The sequence below is a fragment of the Sparus aurata genome, chromosome 22, assembly GCF_900880675.1.
Source record: "Sparus aurata chromosome 22, fSpaAur1.1, whole genome shotgun sequence".
Classification (NCBI taxonomy): Eukaryota; Metazoa; Chordata; class Actinopteri; order Spariformes; family Sparidae; genus Sparus; species Sparus aurata.
Genome location: NC_044208.1, coordinates 6292873 through 6320870, shown reverse-complemented (window position 1 = coordinate 6320870; position 27998 = coordinate 6292873). Strand labels below are relative to the sequence as shown.

At 42.4% G+C, this 27998-nt stretch overlaps 2 protein-coding genes across 3 annotated transcripts in view; one reads left to right on the top strand and one right to left on the bottom strand.

Moving 5' to 3' along the window:
- Positions 1 to 1716, bottom strand: part of cnih3 (cornichon family AMPA receptor auxiliary protein 3) — a 96681-nt gene extending 94965 nt beyond the window's left edge. The window contains 2 exon segments of the mRNA XM_030405838.1: positions 894 to 989; positions 992 to 1716. Of these exon segments, the coding sequence (XP_030261698.1) occupies positions 894 to 989; positions 992 to 1030 (135 nt within the window). The 5' untranslated portion in view covers positions 1031 to 1716.
- A 1451-nt stretch (positions 1717 to 3167) lies between these two features.
- spats1 (spermatogenesis associated serine rich 1) lies at positions 3168 to 10165 on the top strand. Of its 2 annotated transcripts, none has more exons than XM_030404701.1 (5): positions 3168 to 3395; positions 7074 to 7253; positions 8260 to 8365; positions 9563 to 9619; positions 9913 to 10165. In XM_030404701.1, exons 2-5 carry the CDS (start codon positions 7136 to 7138, stop codon positions 10046 to 10048), a joined length of 417 nt encoding a protein of 138 aa, XP_030260561.1. In that variant the 5' UTR covers positions 3168 to 3395; positions 7074 to 7135; the 3' UTR covers positions 10049 to 10165. The 2 variants fall into 2 exon arrangements, with proteins under 2 accessions (XP_030260561.1, XP_030260560.1); XM_030404700.1 differs by lacking the exon at positions 3168 to 3395 and adding an exon at positions 6256 to 6277.
- Positions 10166 to 27998: the final 17833 nt, after the last annotated feature.

Here is a 27998-nt window from a genome sequence, read left to right as displayed (position 1 = left end):
TCACAGCATCATTAAGGTGCCGTGTTTGGTCTATTTTGCATCTTCTTTGCATAAGCTCACAGTCCTCACCCTACAGCCACGGGTGTGTGCACTCACTGTCCTGGTCTCTTTATTTCTGCTCTGTGAGCAGACACATGGGCCACTGTCTGACAGACAGGCAGACCGACTATTAGCTGTAATTGCCAGAGGATCAGTCATCCCAAGTGCATCAGGTCTGTTGCTGTTTCCATGCAAAAGGCAGATTGGGGGGGGGGGGGGCAACTGGCTGAAAGACCTGACCCAAATCTGTCTTTACGTAAGGCCCTGCATGATGGAGATGTTGCTCAGGGAGCAAATAATTTGATTATTCAAATAACATAATGCAGTCAGTCATATTGGCACTGGTGTATGGCTGAGCTGAGGCTTGATTAAAGGCAGAGGGAGCAGAGCGGAGAGATGAGAGGGGGGAGATTACACTCTACAAGATTCCCTAATTGATCTGGAAGGAAGGCTGTTTAATTGATGTAGGATGCTGCAGGAGGGTTGCCAGCATTTCTGAGAATCAAACTGGGTCAGCGCGAATGTGTAAAGTAGCCAAAATAGGAGGAAAGACTGGTGAGATTGTGACAGAGTGGTGAGAAGGATGCATGCACGGATGGATGATGGAGCAGGAGGAGGAGACACAGGTGCGCACCTGTCGTGTGGAGGACAATATCTGCAAAAATAGATGATCCTGTGATGTTAAAGCTACGGGAATATAGACTTGAAAGGAATCCGTGCGCACGGCCATAGGCTGTCTGTCGCTATTACGCACAATTAGCACACCTGCGCGTCTAATATTGACAAATCCCCGGTGACGAGACCATCGACGCGCGTAAAAGACAAACGAAATACACCAGTTCTGAGGTACTTACGTGCCATATTGCGAAGAAGATCAGCGACACACAGAGGACCAGAGACAGCATGTAGCAGAAGGCAGCAAAAGTGAACATAATTGAAAACGGAAACGGCGGTTAATTTCCCAAAGAAGCACGATCCGTCTGACAAACATCTAAAAACAAAAAAGAGGGGGGAAAAAAGGGGGAGTCTGGAAGAAAAGTTCTCACGGTGCCATGAGAAGCCGATGCGGTACCGGCACCATGACTTCGCCCCTCACAACAAATTGTTGCAGAAAAATCTCAGCCAGCCAGCGGTGATGCGACTCTGAAGTCAAAAGCTGCTCTCAGATCAGTGCGCTCGGCGTGCCCAGCGGTCAGCGTCCACGGTGTCGGTGAGCGCAGGCACAGGCGAGCGGGCTTTCTCAGAGATCACTGGGAACTAATGAGAGGAGGCTCTGCGCAAAAAAAGCATCCAGGAGAAGGTGCGTGTGGAGGTAATCCATTCAGCCGCGGCAGGAGCAGCTGTGCTGTGTCTGTGCTGTCATGGTGCTGCGAGAGAGAGAGAGGGGCTCCTCGTCACTTCATGCTCACGGCGGTAATAAATGCTGTTTTCTCTCCCCGACAAACCTATCAGAGCGCAGGAAGGCGCGTGAACAGGTGGATTTAAAAGAGCAGCGCCCGGTGTGCTCCAGTGCGTGTGTGTGTCTGTGTGTGTGTCTGTGTCTGTGCGTGTGTTCAAATTCTACTTTTGCAGGGACTTATATGAAGGTCAGCTCCAGAATTTGGAGCGTGCGTTTTGCTTTGGAACCGGATCCGTGTAAATTGATTGATGGCCCCATCATGCATCAGTGTGACTGCTGACTGGTAACACACCAGCAAGAATTGGTTAGATTGACCACTTACAGCGAGGCAGTTTCCCGTACTTGACTGAAATACTGTCTTATACACAAAACAGCGCACACACCCAGAAGATGATTACCTTACAGTCAGTGATTCAGATTTGGGGAGCAGTGAGTGGAAAGCAGCCCACTGTTTCATTGATAATTTCAAAGACACTGAACATCTGCTGGGATTGAGGAGTACAGTAGGCAGTGTTTAAACTGTGAGACTGGCGCCACCCTCTGACGCGTTTATTAACTGCCTGTAATTGCAACTGTATAGAGCAAAAGAAACCTCACAGACCTTGGGAAACATGTCTGTCTGCTCTGGATCCACAGCAAACTGCACTCACTCACAGATACCAGCCACCTAAATATGCCTGATTTCTCTCCCCATCAAGATCCATGCCGTATTCCCTGATAAAGTAAACAAAACTTACCAAAACACCTCAAAATGTAAAAAAAATAAAAAAAATAAAAAAAACTGGATCCGGCCCTTTATCTAGCTCCACACCAAAACCGGACAGGTTTTATTCCAGTGTGTTCTATTCTGGGCCGAGAACCATCATCCATCCAGCTTCATGTAAATCCTTTCAGTAGTTTCTGTGTGATCCTGCTGACAAACCAACCAACACCAACCTGTGCAAAAAACACTACCTCCCTGGCGAAGGAAATGACAGCCTAAGCAATAAAAAGTTTAAGAAACAGTAGTGATGGAATGCAACAGTGACCACGTTTACTCGAGTACTTTACTTAAGTGGGCCTACATTTCTGAGGTACTTGTAATTTATTTGAGTATTTCTGTTTGCTATGTTTACTCCACTTCATTGTACTTTTTACTTAAAGCTACATTTACTTGATAACTTCTAGTGACTTTATACATTGCATGCTGCATCGGAGTTAATGTGGCACTTTTAAAATATATCTACTTTATGGCACAGTGATTTTAAAAATCAACGTTTCCAATAGCCTAATCAAAAACAATGCTGACTATCAGATGGGATAATAAGCCATGGCAATGATCAGACCCCACAGTGCACGGTGTAGTGTACATGTGCAGGGCTATATAAAGGATTTGGGCTGCTTTTTTGCTTTATAATACAAATACTTAAGTAAAACTTAATAGTTTGTAATAGTTTACAAAGTCGGACAGAGTACAACAAATAGAAGGTGATATACTCTGTGAAGGACCAGGAGCCATCAGGATCCACTGCCTTCTTCTGAGACTGGGGTGATCTTCAGCTACATTTGTGTAATTGAGGGTTTTACAGATTTTATATATATAAAAAAAAAATCCTGCCGATGTTGATGTAACAATGAAGAGAATCCGTTGTTTTATGGTTTAAAAACAAACAAACAAAAAAAACCGTTTTATTTTGAAAGCCGTGTTATAACCGGATTTCCTCACTTGACGCCGGCGCCTTGTCGCCTAGCAACAGCTGCTCGTGACAGTTTAGCTGTGACTGCTCCCTCTGACTGTGGAGTCGCAGGTGTGTCGGCACAGACACACTGCCGGCCGGTAAAACAATACAGAAACACAGCGCTGTGTCTTGAGTAATGACCTTGACTTTATTAGACATATTCGTTTTCACTGACGAGTAGTTAAAGTGACGTGACACACCGCAAAGGGGACACCGGCCAGTGAACACCGGAGCGACCCGTAAGTAAGCTAAGTGTAACGTTAGGCACACCTCTAAATGATGGACCGCTCCCACCGCAGGTCACTGGACCTTATAGTAATAGGAGGATAAAATAACAGCTAACAGCTGCAGTAATCATGGACTGAGTTACAGTGAAGCTCAGAAAGCACTTGTGTGTTCACTTGTCTTGTGTATTCATCTCTCTGCTGAGCACTTTCACAGATCAGCCTCCTAGCTTAAATTAAACAGATGATTAATTAAAAGGCTAAGTTGTCATACATGGGGGGATAAACTGTGAAAAAGATTCCAACAAGTAGAAGGCAGTTTTACAGTTCATTGCATCATACTTGCATTCCTATTTTCTGCGCAGCATAAATAAAATGCTCAAGCAAATAAAAAAAAATATGAAGGCAGAAGTCTAAATTGCCGTCTTTTAAAACATCTTCAGGTGAGGGCTTTGTAGTCTGACACCTGAGCCCGTCACTCAGCACCTCCTGAGACGGTACAGTGCTGCAGTGCAGCTTTTCATTCTCAAGCAGCTAAGATCCTATTCAAGCTCATCACACACACACACACACACACACACACACTCGCACACTCGCACAAACAGAAGGGGGCTACTAAGTCACTCCAGGATCCGTCTTTGTTTCTGTGACGCCACCACGCTGTCACGGTGTTATTCCTCCTCGCTACATGTGGAGATATGACAGCACTGACAGCCCCTCGGTGAGTCGTCAAGAGGTTCTTGTGTCAAAGCTCTCAAAGTAAAAGACAGACATGAGGCCTGTGAGGACAGACAGACAGACAGACAGACTGAGGAGTCTGCACAGCAACTAGTGACACAGCAGATTAAGGATACTGCTGCGTCATTGCTCAGCATTTTTCTCAAATCTCTGTTGGTTTTGTTGTGCGTTTTAGCTTTGCGATGCTGTATCTGAGGTCAGGTGGCAGGACTCTGGTCAGACTACCCAACACGACATAATCTTTAAAACTGAAATGATGTTAATACTGAATCGTAATTGTCACTGAGCCAATCATATTTTTAGCCTCTCCATGATATGAAAACTCTTTAATTCCTGGTTAACAGGGAGTGAAAACCACAGAAAACATCATGATGTAATACAGTTGTTCCAAATAGGTGGATGCTGAACGATTAATCTCTCAATGGAGTCTAGTTTTATACTCGACTGAGTGTTACAGCTGGTGACAAGAGCAGACAGGCTCACTACTAATATTTGACACGGTGTCAAGTGTACTCTTCCTACTACTGTTATTTGAATAGAATCTTCTGTGCAATTGGCAGTTTTTATGATTTACAGGTTTTCTGCAGAAATGTAGCATTGCACAACTATTGAGTTGTCTGCAGAAAGAGCAATGCAGCAGAGGCTGACACATCTTGACTCTTTGTCAATAGTGCCAAAAATGCCCACAATGCAACAGACTTCAGAGAAGTAGTCGTACGACAAGTAAACTGAACCTGATGTGTAAAATGGGTGGAGTTCTCCTTTAACCTACCTGGTACCACACAGTGTGTGTTTCAGGGGGACTGGGGCTCGGGGAATACCAGACAAGAACACAGTTTCATAATTCAAATGAAAACACAACATTAACAACAATTTTATTCACGGATTTGGCTGAAACATATATTTTGAAGAAAGTATTTTCTGACGTCCTCCTGCTGATCTGCCTCATCCTCTCTGCCAGATAGCTTGTAACTTGTTGTTAAAGGAACTGTTAACTATAAGGGGTGGTGAAAAAAATCGATTATTGATTAATCACGATTATAACATTGACGATTATGATTCGATTATTACATTTCCAAAAATCGAATTTAAAAAAAAAAAAATAATTTTTTTTTTTTTTGAAATAGTAATACAAACTGGAGTACTCCTCTTACTGGCTTCCGCTACATGGTCCACCGTCTGGAGCCAAGATATGTTATTCCATCCCGGAGCTTTTTCACACTTAAATCGATTCCAAATCTTTACAAGGAGACAAACCTTTCCGTGCAAGTGTCCCTCAACTCTGCTCACAGGGTAGCAATAACCTGCGATGCCTGGACATCCAGAGCTACAGTCTCATATGTGACCGTTACAGCTCATTATGTCAGCAGTTAATGGAAGCTAATGTCCTACGTACTTCAGACGAAAGCTATGGATGACAGCTACACAAGCGCAAATATGTGTGAGTTTCTCAAAGCAATGGCAGACGAGTGGGGAATAGAGAAACACGCCCTGGTTCTCGTCACCAACAATGCTTCTAACATGAGTCCGGCTGCTGAGCTTGGCAGCTTTCTTTTAACAGTGAAACACTACATTTAAAACAAATTAAAAAATAATAATTTTGATATTACAGTTACACTATACAATATTGAAGGTGCTGTGAGGTGTTACTCAAAAGATAGGTAAAATAATTCAGCAGCTGACTGATGTTAAATGGAAGATCAATAATCGTTAATAATTGAAAATCGAATCGATAATCGTTAATAATCGAAAATCGATTTGTAATCGAATCGAGACTTCAATAATCGGAATCGAATCGAATCGGGAAATTGGGCCGATTAACCCCCCCTATTAACTATTGCTAACCAGCAGCCCCTCGGTGTCACCTTCGGGCCAAGGCTGCTTGCCGCCCCCGAGAACGACTGAGGCCATATGATTCATGTAGTTCCCTGATGAACTCATAATGCTAGCTTTGCTGCTAAAGTGATCACTAACCATTTCACTACCTATTTGTTGAGTCAGCCTCGGGGTGATCTGGCACGAAAATCTCCTCGGTACTGTATTCTTTGTTGTCAAACTAACCTCCATCTTCTCCGGGGCTGTCGCGTTAGGTCCAAATCCAGCCGTGTTCAGTGGTAGCTGCTAGCCAAGCTGGTGGTGGGCATTTAGCTCCATGGCAGGTGGGGAAGCGCACATTTTGCACTCTTGGCTACTGTTAACACAAATCAATACCCACAAGTCCCTCCCCAGCAGTCAGTCTTTACTGGAACGTAACCATGGCAAAGCAAAGGGGACTCCAGTAAACGTATCATGTGTACTTTGCTGTATGTGACCATTACCTGACGTGACTGACCTCTAAAGCTGTGACCTTGTTCTCTGGTTCCATTGAGCCCCATTAGAATCCATCTACTGAAGCTCTGTGAACTGCTCATTTTAGAATACATTTTCAGGGTTGTGCACCTCCAAAGTGTTTGCGAGCAGTGGGCCATCACTATCAGCTGCCTTGGGGATTCATTTTTAGCTCTGATAAGCTATATGTGTCAGCGCTGGCCTTTTTACAGCTCGTTTGTGAAGGCAGCATTGCCAGAAATTGGCATAGCCTCTAATTTTTTGTTTGGAAAGGGGCCAAGGCCATAATGTGCTCAATTCCCAGTCGGCACTTCAAATGGTGTTGCATAGCAACTAATAATCCTTTTTGTCCAATCAAGCAGCTTTTTCTGCACTGTTTTCTAATCGTTATTTATGCAAGGGAGAGCTTTACTCCTACATTACTCCTTCTCAGGAGCAGCTGTCTGACATGCAGTCTCAGCAGGTACGGTTCACACCTGGGGTTTCTTTAGTTAAAATGTTGGCCAACAGTCAGCATCAGGGGAGCAACTGGTTTTGCTAGAGTTTCCCAGTAAATGGTTTTCCTGGGTAAGCTTGGAGTTGTCAGTGGAGCACTTTGGCACATGCTTTCTGATGTGTGTATTTCAGGTTCAGAACAATATCTACCCTGTTTAGATGCTAACATCAAGCGGAAGGAACAAGATGATTGGATGATGAACCCGAGCCTCAACCAGCCCGCCCCTCACACAGTGCAAGCGGAGGGAACCTGCACTCAGCGGGACCTGCCACCCAAAACCACTGAAGTCTTCAAAAGTCAGAGAGAACAAAGTGAGTCCATCGAAAGCAGCTGCTTAGTATTCGATGAACCCTCTCAGCTAAGTTACAACAAACCAGACATTACCTGTGGGCTGTGATGATTGAATCCAAGTGCACATGGTTGATGTAAGGCTTCTATTTGAGATATATTCATGTTTATAAATAAAGTTAATGATTAACAATGAATACACAGTCATCAGGGTTGTGAATAACAGATTACATGTAATTGGATAAACGTAATCAGATTACAAGAATATGTCACTATAATTAGCCCAGATTACATTAGAAAAATGTGTAAACCGATCATAGTTACATTGTCATAATTGCTTGCTAAATATTTCAGTATTATCATTATTTGGTCAAACTGCCACACCAGAAGTGAAATATTTCATGACAATCAGTGCTCTATTAACTCATGAAAAGTGCATCTGACAAACATGTTAAATACGAACATATATGTTAGCATGGTTCTCAGACAAGACAACTCTAACTCTGGCGTGGTATCATTTCATTTTGTTTGGATTTATGGGAAACCGAACCTTATTACATTTTTATTTACAATTGAAATAAAAGATACACATTTTGTGTGAGTGCTCCTCTTGTGATATAAGAGCCACGTTTCCAAGTTGTCTTTGATTGAAAAAACAGCAGCAAACAGTGTCCTACATGATGGAGAAATCACAAAGTACACCTGTGGTTTGTCCACATATCCAAATATCCAAAATGTATTTTATTTGCATTGAAAAGTGTTTAAGAGAAAAATAATATTTGTGAAACTCAAATAATTGTGGTTGCGTCCATTTTTAAGTACAAGGTAAAATTATCTCAAGTAAGCCACAACTGATCCCAAACATTTTGATTAGATTACTTTTTGTAATCCAATTGTTTATGTTACCATGTACCAGACATTTCCATGTCATTTGTAGTAAGTAACTAATCTTTAGGGCATTGTGTTATTCCAAATGTGACTGAAGTAAATATTCAGCTGCATGTGCTTCTTTCCATGTCTTACCTACAGCTGTGCTCCCCCACCACGCTGTTATTGGAGCCAGACCCTTCTGCTCCCCTGAGTACAGCCCCGACTTCCACAAGTTAGGCTCAACAGTACCTTACAGCTCATACAGGTGTGTAACAGTATAATGTATTATAAGCTTGTCTAGCTCCTCAGTTTAATAAAACCTAATAGGTTATTGTGTAAGTATCTCAGAATAGAGACAAGTGTTAACATCAGTTAACAGTAATACAGCAAAACGCATAGTGATGACAGCTTTGACAAAATACACATTTACAGTAATTAGTTGCAAGATACCAGCACTGCATCCACTCATGTTTCCCAGCAACAAGGAAGTGCTCCATTGAAATGCTGTCTTTTAACTTCCTGTACACTCTTTCTCCTTGAGTGAGGATCAGTACAGTTTTTGATCTCATGTGTTTAATGCGATGTGTTTTCTACTGTTAGTGGGCTGTGTGGACTAATCAGTATCAACATTTGTCTCTTGTGTTTTTTTATAGACAGTTATTGTAAAGATAAAGGGCTAACGCCACCAATTTTAAATATTTAAAGTGTGTTTAAAGGTCTTGGGGATTACTGTATATGTGAAAAAAGTAGCATAAAGCCTTTTGTGGTTATAGAGGAAGCTGCATCTAATCCGATAAATTGCCTCCTGTGATGTCACTCACTGGCTAGTGTAGGTGCTAGGTCTTGAAAAGGAAGAAAAATGCGTGGGGAAAAAAGTGATATCTCTGGTTCTGCTGTAACAATTGTAATCATTTATTTTTAAACTGTCCATAATGAGTCCAACGGTGTTTCAGGAGTGGTCTGCTGGCACCTACATTACCCACAATGTAACAAACTGGGAGGAAATGTATTTAATTACATGCAGCATTCCTCTGGGCTTTATACTATTTTTCTCTCATATGCAGTTGTTCTCCCCAAGACCTTAAAACAGACTTTAGTGTGTAAATTTAGTGGAGTTACCCTTTAAAAGGTAAGAGGTACCATACTTAATATCATCATGTGACATTAGAATAGCAACCTGAGTCAAAACTCTATCTAGCATGCATTTTGGTGGATGTGGTGAAACCTTGTTGGCCACAGAAGAAGCCCAAACCCTGTGTTCCCATCTCCTCTGTAAGCTGAGGAGCTGCAGACATTTGTCCAGCAGATGGCGCAGTTTACATTTTTATCAGTGAAGTGGAGTAGAGCTGAAGTCAATAGAATGTTATTTACATTTGACATGAGTCAAATCTGATAAATCCTGATCACCAGCTGTTTCAGAACCGACCCACTTAGACTGAACTGATCTTGATTCTTGTTTCAGACCTACAAATATCAGAGCAGACACCTTCACTCCTCTGCAGTCGTCTGCCAAGACACAGTGAGTTGAAAGCTACAGTATTAATCCGTACCGTATTATTCTGAACAAAGAACGTATTACATCTAACTCCAGAGAATGGAGTTTCAGAGAACTGCTCTTTTCTCTTTTGAGGTAAAAACCGCCTTAATGCTTGCACACACACACACACACTCAGGACTAAAGCGTGACTCAATTCCAAACAATCACACCAAACAACTGAAGAGCAGAACACGCAGGAAGAATGGAGGAGATGAGAAAACGTGATGAACATGTGATGAACATGTGATGAACACGTGTATTTCCTTCATTGATAGTGTGCCATACTCAGAGAAGAAGAGGCTCCTGGACAAACAAGAGGAGATCCAGGAGGTGAAGCAGCTGGAGGAGTGGAAGCCCGCTGTAGGCATCGTCACAGCACTGCTGGAGGAGTTAGAGAACAGAGCCAGCTAACAAGTTACACAAACACAATAGTGTTGATTGTACATACACTCTTTATCTTCATCTGAACCGTGTAAGAAATACACACACTGCTGATGGATATAAAAGTAATTTCCACATTCCAGAATATTTTTTCTTACCATGCCTTTTTCTTTATTAGATTGTGTAACTAAGGTGGAGGCTGCTGTTCAATCTTTTGCTGTTCTTGTTTTTGTTTCAACTTCATCCTTTCTATAATGAAAGTGTTCCAGGTACGTTTATGTAGGTGAGAAGGAAAGCAGCATCCTCCTGGATAAGTAATAAAACATGCCCAGCTGCCTTTGTCAGCGACTAAGATGACTCATCATCAGGCCTTCATATGCTCCATGTTCTCCTCAGTGTAACCAAGAAGCACTCTGATCTAATGTGTGTGTAACATGGACTTACCTTTAAGAAAGTATTTCAGGAGAATCTTTGGAGGCCTTTTTCCTTTCCTTTCTTCAGTCTAATCATCCTGGCACTGTCTCTGATGACACATGGGCAAATCTAATTGATTTAACTTATTGAGAAGTATATATATGTCAGTTAATATCCTTTTTTCAAACATTCCTCTTCATATAATTTTTGAAGTATGTAGAGTATGTATTTCATTGTCAGTTTCATTTATTGTAATAGTGCGATTGTGGCTTATCGAGTCTTCAATATAGATATGAAAAGTGACATTAAGAAATAAAATACGACATTATGCAAAATAACGTTAGGGAAATAAAAATCTCTACAATTAATAACAAATGTAAATAAGGAGGATGAAAAAACATTGCCCTAAGATAAGGCTGAACTTTGATGATTCCTTAAATCATATATCAATTTATTGGTAAATGTACATATATTCTATACATTCATGTATCTACAGGCACTAGACTCACACACACTACAATTGGAAAGTTTAAGGAGAACGGCATTGATCTGAAAGAGCTCATCATTAATTTGAACAAGTCACTTGGAGCCATTTCAAAGCAGTCACAGGTCCCAAGATTAGCTGTACAAACAACTGTTGTGTCACTGCCACAATCCACCTGCTGCTGAGAGAAACTGGTCAGGATGGTCAAGAGTCAACCAAAATACAAGTCTGCAATAGATGAGGTCCACAGTCAGGTGTGTTTTACATCGACATGAGCTGAGAGGCTGCCGTGCAAGAACCTAATTGAGGTGAATATGGCCGAGAGACATTTAACCAAATAACAAAATGACTTTGTAAATTTTTAAACCAGCAGATTTGGTCAGAGTTTTAGAAGACCCAGAAAAAAATCATTACTGAACCAGACTTGAATGTTTTTATGACAAAGTAGTTTGTGTTCCAGTCATCAATCACAGAAACATGAGAGCTGTAGAAATCACTTGATGATACTCATGTTCTTTACATGTGTATGGAAACCTTTGACCACGACTGTATCATCGGCTACATAATGTTACTCTTAAAAGACTGCTTGTGTACTTGGACAAAATATCTAATTCTACCCCGGCTGTAATCATTTTTCAATATCATTACATTTAACTCATTACTTTGAAAGTCAATAAGGTCAGCTCAATACAATTCAGGTCCCTCTTTAATAATAATGACTATGTGATCCCAGTGATAATTACTGTACAGTACTGCCACCCTAAGTGCTGTGCTGGTTGTTTCTGTGATCTGGACCGATCAATGTTGTGATAATGATTTAATCAATAAGGCCCGAGGTCCTCAAGCCAACCAAATAAAACAGAATTACTGTTCCTATCTTGAATTCTGTGCTGCTGCGCGTGCTCTTACCTCCCTGGAGTCAGCAGTTCAGCTGTATCAGCTGCTGCTATGCTAAAATGTTCCCTGGCTTTTTAAATGCTATACGAGCTGACAGATAAAAGGTGTAAAACTTGAACGCTTCACAGTTTGTATCAGTGAATGCTGAGCTCCTGCAACGTATCCAGTCTTTTCTTTGCTTCAAAAGTGCAGGAGTTTTTAATATCAGTTACAGTTAAATACAGTCTGTTCCTCCCGTACATGACATTTACAGGAAAGGAAACTAGGGCAAACTTTGTTTTTTGACATTTGATAGAAAGTCCAGCAAGATAAAGAATCATTCTAAAACACTGCGGTAAAAAGCTGAAAGTCCAAAAGTCAAACTTCCCACTATAAAAGCTGCTTTGTGGTGCGTGAAGCCAAACATGTCTGACTTTCCGAGTGGAGAATCACCCAGAGAATCTTCGGTAATGTCCTCACACAGCACATGCACCGGAGTCTTCCACCAGCCAGCAGTTCAGCAGGCACTGTGTTCCAGCCATATGGCTTTGTCTGTGTCAGCTGCAAAACTAATGAACACAACAACACTTTTCCCATGCCATTCTGAAGTACATGGTGATATGCCTCTCTCTCAGTCTCTCCTGCTGTGACTGCAGCCTCTGGGCTGGAGCTGGTGTCTTCAGATGTGCCCAACCTTCACCAGGTGGTTCAATACTTCACTGCATCTGCGGCTCTTCTCCTCCCTTCGATTCTACAGTCAACAGGAGGCTCGTTCTGCTGCCTCCCTAAGCCTGCCTGCTGCTGACTCAGTCTCCTTTCAGAGTGCATTCAAGTCATGTTCTGATGGATTTGTTTTTGATCTGGTTTAACCAATTATCTTTAGCACAGCAAAGGGGTAGTTGCACCTACTAATGGTGTGAGGCCGACCAACGAGTGCGAGCCATTCGGGGGCAGAGTTGGGAAGGTCTTGCCAAGAAACATGATCTCGGTGTGGTAGCCCTGCAACTCGGCTCAAATGGAAGCAAGTTTATTAAAGATTCAGCCCAACTTGGCCCATTGTCCCTTTCTTTCCGCAGAGCTTGTACAGTGGACCGTAAAGTAACAGATGGAGATAAGGTATATCAGTTGTACTTCATAAAAGACCAGGAGATGTTAAGTTTTGCCAATTTAATAGAATTGGCTTATTATAATTTATACAGAAAAAGCAATGAGTATATAAAATAAGAAGTGTATCAGCCATAAGTAATACAGAACTGTATCAGATGCATTTTATTGGCCTGAATGTATGAAACAGCACCATCCCACATTAAAACTAGATCGCTCCTGAGTTCTATCTGGGTCCATGTATCTAGTACCACTATTTGACGAGTACTGTAAAACAGAAGAAGGGTTTGTGATTTTATTGTTCAAATTCTAAAACTGTGCATTAAACTTGTGCAACGATAGGCTGCTTGGTCTGAAACATCATGCAAAGTTACTACTGTGTGCAGCAGGTAAGCCCCCACGACCCCCACCCACCTGCTCCAACACCTGTCTGCAGTGACATTTGCTGTTTATCCTTGTGCCAAATCAGAATTTGTTAGCGCCATGGACGGACGCCTGCTCTGTGCCGCTGACATCTGAAAAATAATCCTTTGTGATTCTTGACTGAGCATCCCATTGCTCTTAATGAATGTCAGAGCGGGGAATTTCTTGCCATCCACAAGGTCACCTGTTTAAATGTCAACAGGCAGGGAGAGAATGCAGGTGTTTTTTTTTTTTTTTTTTTAACTGAACATGGATAAGCCAACACCTAAAAGAGAGAACATGCATGCATTTAAGATTTCACCTTGAAATACCTCTTGTTTAGCAAGTCTGGTCCAATCCTCACAAACTGAAATGTCAAATAGTTATATATTTATATATATATATATATATATATATATATATATATATATATATATAGAGCAAATTATATGCAAAAAACTTTCTTTAATGAAAAGGAAGACCTTTCTCCTCCACCCTTGAGGCCTGCCAATCAGGGCTTCTAAAGTTATAAAGTACTCTGCTACAAAGCAAAAAGGACACAGCACATCAGTAACACGTAAGTGGTTGGGACACATGCACACCCATTCCTCCAAACCCTCTGGAAGATTTGCATGCAATTAAAGGTGCGAGGGTACAGGGGCAATCGCGTTCGGAGCCTGGGCCTGTTAGATAAGCTAATGTGCAACCATCTTGTTGTCTTCACAGTCATACCACAACAACACAGGCACCAGCTAACTGCTGCTGGGGACTGACATGGAAAGTGCGTTTGAATGTAAGTGAGTATTTGGGGGGCTACCATGTCTGTGTGCGAGAGTGTTGTATGGTTGCCATTGTATTAGATTTTCAAGGGCACAAACGTCAACAGCAGCTTCGGGTTGAAGTTGCCGCACATGTTTTGTTGTGGTGCCAAGTGGATCATAATATTGCTGGAAGCTTGGTGGCATCCTGACTGTCCAGAGTTAGAAGGGGCAGTGGCTGAAATCTCCCTCTATGAAATGGGACAACCCTTCAAGACCCTCGTGCGATAACAGTTGGTCACGTAATCAAACAATCACGTAAACAGGCGCAATTGGACATGTCCAATGTACCGCCTTCTTGTGTTACCATGGTACAGGTATTTCCGCAATGCCATTTATCTGTTGTAAGTATAAAAGCATGGACGCTTGCAATTCATTCACAACTTCACATTATCTTCACATCAGACTTAGAGGTCATCAATCCTGGATGGGATCCCGGAGAAACGTAATCTAATTTTTGCTACACTACATTTGCTGGTAGAGCTTAATGACAAAAGGCTTTGAGTGATTGATTGATTCAATGAAAAGAGATTAAAAAACACTTCATCAAACAACTGTATCTGGCCACTAGCAATGCTTTATAGGCCAACAGGAGCATGCTGTGCTCCTACCCTGCCTTTCTACTCTGATATAAGAGGAGCGCTACCAGCTGCTGCATCTTCACTGTCGGACTGAAGTTAAATTTTCAGGCATCGTATGCCATCAAAGGCGGGAATATATTTAAATCTGTCATGCACAAATCAACAATAATTCTGTCAGGTTAGCTAGCTAGGTACTTAACTACTGAGACATCAGCAAACTAATAAGGGCGTGTCAAGCAGTGGCGGCTGGTGACTGAAAAAATTGGGGAGAACAGGAGGAAAAACAGTCCACGGTGTCATGTTATTTTATACAAGTCAACTACTTATCCCTACTTTCTTATATTCAATGAAAATTAAGCAATAAAACAATCACTTACAAGACGTCTTTAAAAAAACATTTTATTAAATGGCAAAAGGCTGTTGTTGTTGGCTGTTGGTGTGTGAACGACACAATCGGTTAACATGGGCCGATGTGTCCCCGGCCGGCTAACAATGTACAGTGGGCTAATATACGAGACAAAAAAAATACCAATGTGTACCCCTTCCAGGATTCGATCCACAGTCACAACTGCTCTACCCACGGTGCTACTGCAGCAGTCAATGTACATACTTCACGACAGCACAGGACATCACACTCATCACTCATCACATTTGCCTAAAACAACTGTGTTGCTGCTCTGTATTGTTTCCCGGTCGTGCCGCTAACGTTATGTCCTCCAGCAGGATGAACAAAACGAAAACTATGAATTATCTTTCTGACTGCTTCTCTCTGATTTCTCCAAACAGTTTTTTTTCTTTCAGAAATTTGCTTATATTTCCTTTGAAACCGATTCCAATATCGCTGAAAACTCCATATTTCTTGTCCGAGTATGGCTGGCAGTGAAAGCTGTAAAATACATAGAAGTATTTTTTGTTTACGGTTGTATAAATGTGAGAATGAAGTTTGGGAACTGTTATTGGACCAACCTGCTGTCAATCTTGTATTCTGGTTGCTGATTGGTAAGCGAGGACGTTCTCCCTTAGCGCGTCATTTTACGTGTCTTAGCCAATCATAGATCAGCATGAAAAAATCCTAAATGCATTGAGTGAATGGAAGGAGATCCCTCCCACGGAGGACAGAAGCCCTCCGTCCTCCTCTAGCCTCCACCTTCCTGCTCCCTGCTCCTCTCACAGACTGCTCTGTCTCCTCCGTCTGCAGCTACCGCTGTTGAACCGTTTTAAGTGGATTTTCTTCCAAAGAAGAAACTTTTTTTTATGATATAATATATACATAATATTTTATAAATGATACTGAGATTTGGTAATGATTTATTTCAACCAGTTACTCTTTCTTAAAAAAAAAAAGATCTTCCTCTTGCCTCTCAAAAATAGAGGAGGACCAACCTCCTCTGCCTCTATGGACGAGCCTCCTCTGGTGTCAAGCTTGTTACAAAGAAAAGGACCACAATACATTGACGCGACAGAGTTCTCATAACACCCTATCCTTCAATGTGAACGTGATAAAAATTGTAGGGGTTGAGATTGGTCCTAAATTACTATGGTTAATTTGAGGCATCACTTCATCTTGTTTGATGAGTCATTTTTACCAGGGCAAGTGCAGGCCAATCTATTTTTATATTTCTGTCAATTAGTGTCATTAGTTGCAGCAATCATTAGATGATTCATTTAATAGTCGTTCCACAAAATTAATGGATTAGATGAATTAGATTTTTTAAAATTGTTTAAGTATTTTTTATGCAAAAAATCCCTCGTTCAAGCTACACAAATGTGAATCATTTGGTCTTCTCAATCTTTCATGAAAATAAATAATATATCTTTGAGTTTGTGGATGTTGGTCGGACAAAGCAAGTAATTTCTTAACGTAATTTCAGGGGCTGGGAGCTTGTGATGTGAAACATTCAGACGAAACAAATAATGGAGAAATGAATTTGTAGATTAATTGATAATGAAGAAAAATCACACGTAGCCTCTGGCCAAAAAACTGCAGTCAGTCAGTACACTGGAAAAATACTATAGACTACCACTCAACTATTGAGGGATATTGGGACATGGGTGAGCATATGCATGTGCATGGATATGCGGTAAAAGTCAAATGTGTCGTGTTATTTTTGGTTAACAAATATATTCACGAATACAAAATAAGAATTCATATATGTCACAGAATAAACAATCAAGTCAAACTTTGAAAATATCTCAATGTTCCTAAATCATTTATAGTAGTGTACTTGTAATCAAGAGTATGTGGGATAAAAGGTTACACATGTCACTGGTGAGGACACAGAGGCAACATAATGAGAAAGCAAGCTCAGTGGTGGAAATCTTGAATACTACATCAGGCTCGAGGGGCCTCCTCTCAGAGGGATTTCCCTCACGACTACCTCTGCTGCTGATTCGGCGTGCTCAGTCTGCAATTAAAATGCCACTGACAAGGGCCAACAGTGTGGGTACAGCACAACAACTAGGACCACAGATGCTCACTGACAGCCCCAACATCGGTCGAAAGCCTACCGTTATCTGGTGTGTCAGGACCCTCAGCTCCAGCTCTTGTGTGCCGACTGACATCCCCATGTGTTCTTTGTGTGTGTAGAACTCTAGACCACTGCGTCTGCGCAGGTGCTTGCACACATTTAAGGACCCATTTTCTGTCTGAGTTCGAAAGTTATCAGCTATCAAACACCGCCACTGTGAGAATAAATTCATCCGAAACAGAAAAGCGGGTGAATCACAATCAACAAAGTGTTTGCGCGCAGAGAGAATAATGTGACTCCAGCAGCAGGTGGAGGCACACACGTATAAACAGTTTATGCGGAAACCATTTACCCACCCTCCCCTTGGCTATTGTTCCAGAGCTAGAGCTATTACAACAAATAACAGCGTTTGTGCCTCCACGTACAAGGACGGGGGTGAAAAAGCATATTCACTGTGTGTAAATTGATATGCAGATTATACAGTGTGGTGTGTAATAATACCAGAGCGAATCATGCCACTGCAGCCTGTCTTGAATAATGATTTTGTCGGGGTCCAATAACAGTGAAATTGAATACGCGGTCATTGAAACTGCACTGCACACGCAAAGTGCTGACACTGCTCATTTTTCAGAGTGTGCACGCTGAAGACCAAGAGCTGAGAGAAAGACCTGTTTGTGTGTGTTTCCAACAGTGCCCCCTAATGACAAGCTTGAGTAATGAAAGACTGACAAGCTAATAAATCAATATTTATTATTGTAACTTGTAACTAACAAATCATTTTAAATACTATAGGCTCATTGACCTTGTTTACAACAATAAGTGAGTTGTCATGGCGTTTTTGCAAACCAGCCTTAAGGGAATATTGCTTGTTAGCAAGCATGTAGACCATAGGCTATTCACAAGGCGGCCATTTTCTTCTGACATCATGCCCCGGGTGAACCGGTTGCTGGTTTTCCAGGTGGCATGTCCTATAAATATGGGAAAGCTGACAAATTATTATCACTTTAGCAATTTCTGAATAGATGGAGCTGGACTTTTTTTTTTTTTTTTAACGTAACCCTGTTTGAAACTTAAAGCACAGGTAGAGTCTGGTGTGCAGGCTACGCCACCTTGTGGTGGATGTTACCAGTTGCCCTTTAAAGAAAATCTTAGACTATACGTTTTTAAGTTAAACCAGGCATTAAGTGACAAGAAGTAAAACCATATGAAAGACAGTTACTCTCAGCGCGAAATACTTTTAGTCCTTGTGAAATGAATGGTTATTTACTCTGCATATGGAAATGGATGTACTCAGATTCAGTCTTCACATGACCTCCAAACCTTTACCTTGGCTTTTCTAATGTGTAGCACACAAGAATTAGCCCACCTCTCACATACAGCTCGTCTGGCTATTGTCCAAAAATGTGGGAACATTGGGCTGCGGGAACATAGGGCATCATGGCTAGCTAGCTAATGTTAGCCTCAAGCTGACAATGCTAATGATGGGCAAATAAATATGATAGCAACATAAAATAAAATTGATTGGATGAAGTTTTTTTTTTTACAGCCCTGTCGCTGCCACAGACCATCAATTTCTTTTCCTTTTTTTCCAAATAATTTTGTATTTTGATTGCTGTCCGGTTGTTAAGATTGCACACAAATAGAGAAAAAAAAAATTCTGAACAGAATCACCAACCCCAGCTTTAAGACAACAGCTAATGTTAGCATGCAACCGCTTCATAGCCAACATGACTGTTTGATGTCGTGACAGGATATGATAGGAGAGGTGTAAATGAACTCCAGAATACCAACGCACATTGTGGGCACATTTATTTAAGCCTGAAAGTGAAAGCGCTCAATGTAATCAAATGCTTGGGAGTGGTTAAAAGCTGGTTATCAAATCCATTGTTTTACCTCGAAAGATAGCTTGATGTCCCGCCACATTTTTCATTATCATATTTTTTTTTCTGTTGCTGGTCAGTCAAGAAGCTTTATCAGTTTCCCTACATTTATACAACTTACAATCTGAAACGCAACAGTGTAACGTTATCCCAGCATTCAAACTTATCACCCAGAGTGCGACGTCAGAGGAAAATGGCCGCTGTGAGGATATGGTCTATGGCTCACAGTGTTGGGCGATTTCATATTGTGAAACACAGCACATTGATCTACTTTAGGCTTTAGAATGTATTGCATTAAATGTCAATGTAAACACTAGTTGAGTAACATCATGCCTCTGGGCCCTGCAATACATTTATTTTCCATAGACGGCACTTGCAGCCAGTGCATCCACTGATTATTGACTATAAATTGACAGCCTCCCTTTCCAGCGTACCTCACGAGATTTAACCAGAGAAGGGGCAAAACTCAGACAATCACACTAACACGACCAACAACGATTAAAGAGTGCTATGGACACCCCGACGTCCTCCCGAGGATACAAGTATGACCCTTCTTTTCTGACAGTGTGTAACCAAATATTGTTACGCCACATACATTAAATAGGCTAACATTTCAGCATTAACAGTACACACACACATTAAAGCAACAGAGAGGTTGCAGCTTGTTAGCACCACCCACACACACACACACACACACACACACACACACACACACACAACAATATGTTTCTAGTCAACAAAGTGGTTGTTGACATTCTCCCCCGGAGAGACAGTTATATAAGTGAGCTTTTTATAGTTCGCACACACCTCACCAAAGGTAAAAGTTTCTAAATGAGCACTGAAAGTCTCTGCTGGAGAAACCACCGGGAGCATCTCCTCATTTAATGTGTCCCACCATGCACCTGTTCTCATTTAGGTTACTTAAAAACGACTCAAACAAGTACCTGTCCAAACATTTGAATTAAAAGTATAAACCAACAGCCATGTAATAGACGCATAAATGAAGCCAGAGTTACTCCGGTGGGAAACCAGAACCATGAATGTCTCCACAGAACATGCTCATTTAGTCCCTGAGTGTCTGCAGCCTGTTGGTACCAGCAGTACCTGCTGCGTCTCACCTCCTACTGTATATCCTTTGACTATGTGACCACCCATGCCGACTGTATCCATTACGTCCCCTCTCTTGTCTCGGCTCCGATTTGTTTCGCCATCCATCCCAGGCAACGTGTCAATACATATCATCAAGACAAATGAGGTATCCAGTATTCTGCCTTTTCATTTTCTGTGGCACCTGTCGCAGATCTGACTGCAGGGAGAAGGGTGTTTCTGTAAATGAACTCCATTTTGCTCTGGAGGTGGGCTAATATCAACAGGAGCACTCCAACCTGCAGTGTTGCTGTCATGTACACTCCCAAAACCTCTGCTTCTTTTCCATAACAAGTAGTGCTAGGAATTACAATTTGAAATGTAAGAAATATATTTACCTCTGCCAAGTTTTAACCAATGTCGGTTTGTTTGCTTGTTGGTTGGTTTGTCAGCAGGATTACAGAAAAACTGCTGAACACATTTCCACAGAACTTGGCTCTTGGATGGGTCTCTGCCCAGAATAGACCCTGCTAACATTTGGTGGGGAGGTATGCACTCTACTAAGTGCTTTTCTAGTGTTACGGTTACTCTCCTCAGCACTGCTCCATTACTGTACCTTCTGCTTGTGTGTATTTGAGAGTTGAACAGACAGCTGATCAGTTTCCTCTCTATGTGTCCCGTGTACGACTTCCCCGTCAGGATGTTGGTAAAATGACTGAAATGCATCCACCTTGTTAACCTGACATTTGATTTAGAGTTAAACCGCGTGAAGACACGTGTAGTTATAACTGGATAAGATGTCCCTCGGCACTGCCCTTTGGGAGGTTTACGTGTGTGTGTGTGTGTGTGTGTGTGTGTTGGTTGGTGGTGTCAGGGCAGAGGGGCACTCCTCCCTGCTGAAACTTAATCCAGACTGGTAGAGACTGGTGCGGTACATGTTAGCTTGGTTAGCCCGTACTAACAGAATCAGCAGAAGTAAGCCTTACGGTAACGACAGCTGTCTTATTGTCTTAGCACGCTTGCTAACGTACTGACACATACATCACCCTGATGCCACGGGCTTGTGGAGGGTCAGTACTTGTTTGAACCTTTGAACAAGCTGGGCTCCGTGACGAGCAATGACACTACTTTTGATATCGAGTAATGAGTGAAGTGATGTAATCCTTTTTTTCAGATAGTAAAGTGTAATCAGTAATGCTGTTTTAAAGTCTCCAGCACTGTCTTTTTTTATATTCCTTCAGCACTTCAGGTTCAGGTTTTTGATGCACATACATGAAAAGTAGAATTATATGAAGCTAAATTCTACCGTAATTTCATAAATTACATCATTGCGCAAATGCATGTTTGTTTTAAAAGTGCAGCGTGTAGTTTTCTAGATGAAATTCAAACTCTCAATTTTAATACTTCCAATATTGACGAGGTGATGATACAAACTTTTTTTCCCATACGCTGTTCTCAGAGGAAAATAAGGTCCCAGAACATTGTTTTAAGCTAGAAAGGTGGCAGGGTCCGCCACAGATAAACAAACTGCAACAGAGGAGGACCCCCAAATTGCCTATACTGAGAATCAATCTGCTGGTTAACAAATGTGTTTATGACTATAAAATCAAGCCTCGACTACTCTATGTTCTGCATGTTACTTTGTTTCGTATTTGTATTCTTTTCTATCTGTATACCTAAACTCAACCACGTAAAAGACCATCCAGCAATTGACTTTCCCTCCAGTTAGTTAGCATGTGTTCACCAGTTAACATCACTGTCTCCCAGAGGTAATCTGCAGCCTCACCACTAGATGACAGTCTTTAATTTCCTTCCTCTCCTGCTCTAATGGATTTATCATCACGTTGTGTCCTCTCAGCATGCTGCCTATCAGCTGTCTCCTACAGGATCTTCAGCTGTCCAGCACGGAGGATGTAGAGAGACAAAAGGCCACTTAAACAGATACACTATTACTGGACAGCGCCACAAGCACATGTTGCACAGAAGCTCCACGCAGGACTCCTATCTACTGTATGTTTAAGATGAATCACCGATCGATGCAGCGCTGTCTGAAGCAGCGGTGCTCCTCCTGGTCGGCTCTCGCTGCCTCTGTTAAACCGATGCCAAATGCTTCCCCACGCCGCCGCAGGCACAAACGTGTGGACCTTTGACACCGTGCCAGGATCTTTGTTTCTCTCTCTCAGTTTATTTTTACTCTGCTTTTATGAGAGAGAGAGCGAAAAAGCCCAGAAGCACACAGTATTCATTATTTCACAGGAGAAAAAGGCATTTCATGTATAGAAAAACAAACACAGTATACCAAACGTACAGCGTGTGGACACAGTAACAATGTGTTGTTTTTACAGATTCAATTCGATTCAAATTCAGTTCATCGCGTCGTTTCCTTATTATTTCCTGTAAGGGAAATTATATGTAGCTGTAGAGAAATGATTCAAATGATTTAAATAACTAATGTAGCATTTGATACAGGTTTTGAGGAAAATTGGTCTGTTTTTCCAGCCTTTTTGGGGACGGAGTGCAGGAATGGAATGGGGCCTCCTTTCCACCAGATACGTGTCCGGCCCGGCTGCACTCCATTACGGAGGGGTGACATTTACTCCCTAATATGGGTCCTTGATACATTTCAGAAGTGCTCAGTCCTTCACTTCCTGTTCCTGAATCTTATTTAACAAACTGTTGACTGCAGGTTCACAGGTTTATGATCCCTCCGGAGCTTTCAGCCACACGCTGTGGCCTTCATCAGCAGACAGAGTTTGCTCTGTCGTTATGGAGATGAACAGTGTCTGTCGCCTGACCCCAGTCCACCTTTTGGCTCAGTCCCGTATTCCAGTTTACCTACCTACCTGGTCCCCCCCCTCAGAAAAGAGTAACAGGGGCAGTGGTTAAAGTCCGCCCCTATGCAAAGAGACGGCCCCCATACATCATCATCAGCGGGGAACGGTTATGGGTGTTTATGTAAACAGACGTGACCAGGCCTTTCCAACACACCGTCTTCAGCCGCGGTGATGTCTCTTGCTTTACAGGCCAACATTAGCAACCTGTGCTCCGACCGTGCCCTGTAGCCCTGACACTGTACCCTGCCAGAAGGTGAATGAGCCAAACTTGTATAAACAGCTGAGTGATTAAGGCCGTATTGGGATGGGCCCTTTTATATTATTATGTAACTGAGCCATTTCCATAGCAACTAACATATTGAATCCACTGCTGAAGGCTACCAGATGTGACTGTGAGCTCCAGAAGATATTAGGTAGGTGAACTCTTTCATTTTTTGACAAACTGCTGTTTCTAAGGTCAATAAAGAACCTCGACGCTCACCAGAGTAACTTCCACGGACACTGTTGCTGTGGAGCTTTAACAGTTCAGTTCGTCCGGAGATCGGCACGGAAAGCAAAATTCAGTCCAACAGCGAACCTGCCGTATCGCTTCCTCCCCTCTTCTCTCTCGAGTGTTATAAACGACCGGGTACTCACTGTTGAGTGTTTTTCATTTCCACACCGTGATTATCGAGGTGAGATGTAGAGAATGAAAAGCCACGTGAGGAAGTCACAAAGACGCCACGTCACCGAGCATTTTAATAAATCTCAATAAATTAAAGCAGGGTGAGTCACGCCTGCAGACTGGCACTGACACACACTGCTGCAACATCCTGTCTGTTATGTGCACAGCGCTGTTCCTGTTGTTGTACCAGTGCATCTCTGTAGCTCCCCTGTATCACCTGCAGCGCTGCTGTTTGTACACAATGTGACAGACTATAGAGAACTCGATTAGGGCCCTGGCAGAGGGAGCAGTGATCTGCTGAAGCGTTGCCCGAGCGAGCGAGCTTTGCTGCAAAGTCACAGCCCCCCCCACACACACATCCCCAGCTGAGAGAATCAGAGAGAGACAGACATGCTGCACAATGTGTTGCATCCATCTGAATATCTATCCGTTTTGGCTGTATCTGTTTAGAGCGCGGCCATATTTCTCATCAAGCGTCGATCCACTTTAGTTGTCTCCTTCGGGGTTGTAGCAGCAGAGAAAGTGCCTTTCTGAATGTGCCAGCTAGCATCAGGTCCTGTCTGTGTGGGGCACCGGCTGCTGGATCAGCACTTTGCTCAAAGAGACAGAGAGAGAGAGAAAACTCTATTGTCGGGCTTCTCAGGGCCACATGGAGCGGGGAGGGGGTACGAGCAGGAGCCTCTTCCCATTGTGCTATCTCTATCTCTTTTTCCTTTTCCCTCCTTTAATTGTGTTAGATTTTCTCTGGCTCCTGGCTACTCTCAGTCGTTTTTTTCGCGCTCACTCCTCCTCCTCTCCAATCCGCCCTCCTGCAATCCCCCGCCGCCGTCCGTATCCCACATCAGAGTTTCTCCCGGCGTGAAATCAGAAGCTTCGGCAACTATTTTTTTTAAAATTCAACTTAGGGCAGCAGCGGAGTCAGCATCCTTTACATCAGCGTGTCAGATAACAGCCCCCGGAGCCAGGATAAAACAGACGAGGCAGGCAGACGGTATAAGACCCACTTCAACATAGCTTGGAACCTCTCCAAGACGTCACCTTGATGTAAATGTGCAGCTAATCAATAGACAACATTAAAGGAGTAACAATAGGCTTGGCGTATTGCCCCTTTAAAGGCACACCAGGGAATTGGGTTCATTTATTTAAGAGCTCCTTTGCTGCCAGTCGTGCTGAAAAAAAAAAAAAAGTTTATATTGTCCGTTTCTTTTTTTCTCCCTCTTCAGCCACTACACCGCCCCAACCCCGTCCCCCTGCCCACCGTCTTTTCTCCGACTAATTTGTTCGGGCCGGTATCTTTTCCGCAGGCGAGGAGGGCTGCCGGTGCGTGTTTGACTTTGACTCCCCTTTCTCATTTGACTCGGTTCCTTTGTAAAGTGGTATCGGGGGGTGTTTATTCAGCCTCTGAGACTGCAACACCGAGCTAAAGGGCAAAAGGACACCAGTCACTCAGGACCCATTCTGCTAATGAAGACAGATTAGTCAAGCAACCATGTCCGCACACACAAACACACACAAACGCACACACATACACGAGCACCGCCCTTGTATTGACTGTTCCAAACTAATTACAGTGTGTGATTTTCGTTTACTCTGTTTACAAGAAGGAGGCTGATCAGTTCACCGATATGAAGTGAAGCCCCGTTTTTAAGGACATATGATGCGGTAGATGGGTACTGGTCTTCAAGCCTTCGTCGTCTGTGTATTCTGTCCTGAGTTTCTGGGCCGTGTGTGTGGATGTTTTACGAATGTTGGCGATGAATGTTGTATATATGATTCAAGATTCCCATTTAAGAGCTCACAGATGTTTCTTCTCTGTTTCGTGACATGTTTCGTGCGGCTGCTGAGCTCATTTCTGCGATCCTCTGATTGATCTATAAAAGTTTGGAGTCGCTGACACTTGAGTGAACCTTGTTTGTGTACCTTGTGAAGGTTATCTCAATGAAGGGAGTTTCCGTAATGGAGGTCATGTACCTCGAGGAGGTAGCAAAATGAAAGGAAAGGTTAAAGAAAAACAAGAGACGCGCTCCCTCGTCTCTCAACCGACCTTGTTTCAATCTCGATCAATCAATCTTTATTTGTGTAACGCCAATTCACAACAAAAGTCATCCCATGACGCACATTAAGCCGGTCTAAACCAAACCTCTTGATTATTTTCAGTCTTTTTTGCAGTTTTTAATGAATTTCTTTTGCCACTTCCTTTTGTTTTGTGTACATGTCTGTCTTCTGCGCAGTTTTTGTGTGTTGTTGTTTATCATCAGTATAAAAAAGATTATTTCATTAATCAGATAATTGCCTCTGCCTTGTCTCTAGCAAAATACTAATGTCAGCATTCAAACCATAGATTTATGTAGAAGACCTGGATACCAGATGCAAAGACAGCATCCATTCAATGAGAACTGTCAATGCAAAAAGTTTGCCGACTTCCTGGTTATGCGGCTAATTGAATATGTACAGTAGATTTTACCCCGCTGGGCCCGCCCGCTAGTTCCTGCTCAGCCCACAGACTGTAAAATCACTTTTCTCAGCGTGTTGGATGTTTTACAAATATGAAACCTCCATGGGTCAAAAAATTCATAATAAAAAGGTCAACCGTTTTACAGACATCCCTTTTACAATGGCGGTCTTGGCTGAGTGACACCCTCTAGGGATGCATTCCAACATGCTCAAAATTAAAATGTTAGCAAGCAAGTATTATGTTTAACATGATTTCCATCTTTGTTTAGCATTTTAGCATGCTAACATTTTCTACTTCCAACTCAATAGAAAGCACAGCTGAGGCTGATGGAAATGCCATTCATTTTGCAGTTATTTGTTCATAAACCAAAATAGTTAAAGGAGAACTTTTTATGTTTAGATTTAAACATGCAGCTTCATTGCTCAAGCAACCCTTGACTTGCCAGTACCGAAGACACGAACAAATTTGGTCAAACCATTACAGAGCTCCGTGAACGGAGACTTAGCATTGAACGCTAACAGCATGGGGTCAGAACTTTGCACTGTGTTTTAAGCGTCTTAACATGCTCCACATCTCACACCAAAAGTTATGCAACATCAGCAGACGCCTTAGCACACAGCACTGTAGCGTGTATGACTCAAACTGGATAAAAAAGTAGTTAAAACAGTGTGTTTGTGCAAGCAGCTACTTACCTGTTTGTTGACATCCGTGTCTTCCGGTAGCTAGACCAAACTAGTCGATCGGTCGAGCGTGGACTTACTCCCTCACTGGCGGAGACGGAAACGTAATCCAGCATTTTCGTGTTTATGTTCATAATGTACATGTCCATGTTACAGCCTGTCATGAGCCATGAGCCTTACAATAGCCTGTTAAGCCTGTTAAGTGCACACTCGATGGATATACTAGTTTGGTCTAGCTACCGGAACACACTTATGTCAACAAACAGGTAAGTAGCTCCTTGCACAAACACACTATTTTAACTACTTTTTTATTCATTTTGAGTCATACACGCTACAGTGCTGTGTTGTAAGGTGTCTGCTGATGTTGCATAACTTTTGGTGTGAGATGTGGAGCATGTTAAGACGCTTAAAACACAGTGTAAAGTTCTGACCCCATGCTGTTAGCGTTCAATGCTAAGTCTTCGTTCACGGAGCTCTGTAATGGTTGGACCAAATTTGTTCGCGTCTTCGGTACTGGCAAGTCAAGGGTAGCTTGAGCAATGAAGCTGCATGTTTAAATCGACCGAAGTTCTCCTTTAAGTGAATACGTAAGATTTATCCTCTGGATACCATCCGTAACAGATCTCACGGCAGTGATGTCATTATTTGCAATATATGAAGTTTATTTCATAGCAAGAATATGTAACTATTTTACCTTAAAATAACAGCTCAAAAATAATTGTAATGTCACAGTGACGTGGTGAATGCGGTCTCTATCTCTGCCTCGCTGGCCTCCTATTGTTGTGCTGTGTATTGTTACGATTCTGTGCGATCTAACCTTAGTGAGTGGTCAGCATAGCAGTGTGTAAGGCTTTATTGCAGCACATCACACACAGCAGCAACCATTAAGTATTTTGGTTAAAGTAAATTCTATTTTAAGGAGAAAATGTTCTCTGGTTTACCCTCAGACGTCCTCTTGCTAATGTCTGGAGGACATCAGAGGGTAAACCAGAGGACAGTGTTCCTGAAAGCAACCTCTACCTGCTGCGAAGTGTAGCTACAAGCTAGCTGGGATTGCCGACTGTGCTCGGAGCACTGCAGAGGAGTCAGAGCGTTTACACAGCATAAAAGGCCGCAGACAGATGTGGAGCTGGACTTTTTGTTGTTGAATAGAAAGTAACATTAGCCGGCTGTCTTGTGTTGTCGCACTTGTTTGATGTTTGGCTGTGTTAGCAAAGTTGTCAACCCGCTATCA

Excerpts from the sequence above, each read along its gene's own strand:
- spats1 (XM_030404700.1), top strand. Across the intron at positions 8,366-9,562 it reads GTACCTTACAGCTCATACAG|ACCTACAAATATCAGAGCAG; the intron begins GTGTGTAACAGT and ends TTCTTGTTTCAG. Across the intron at positions 9,620-9,912 it reads CAGTCGTCTGCCAAGACACA|TGTGCCATACTCAGAGAAGA; the intron begins GTGAGTTGAAAG and ends CTTCATTGATAG.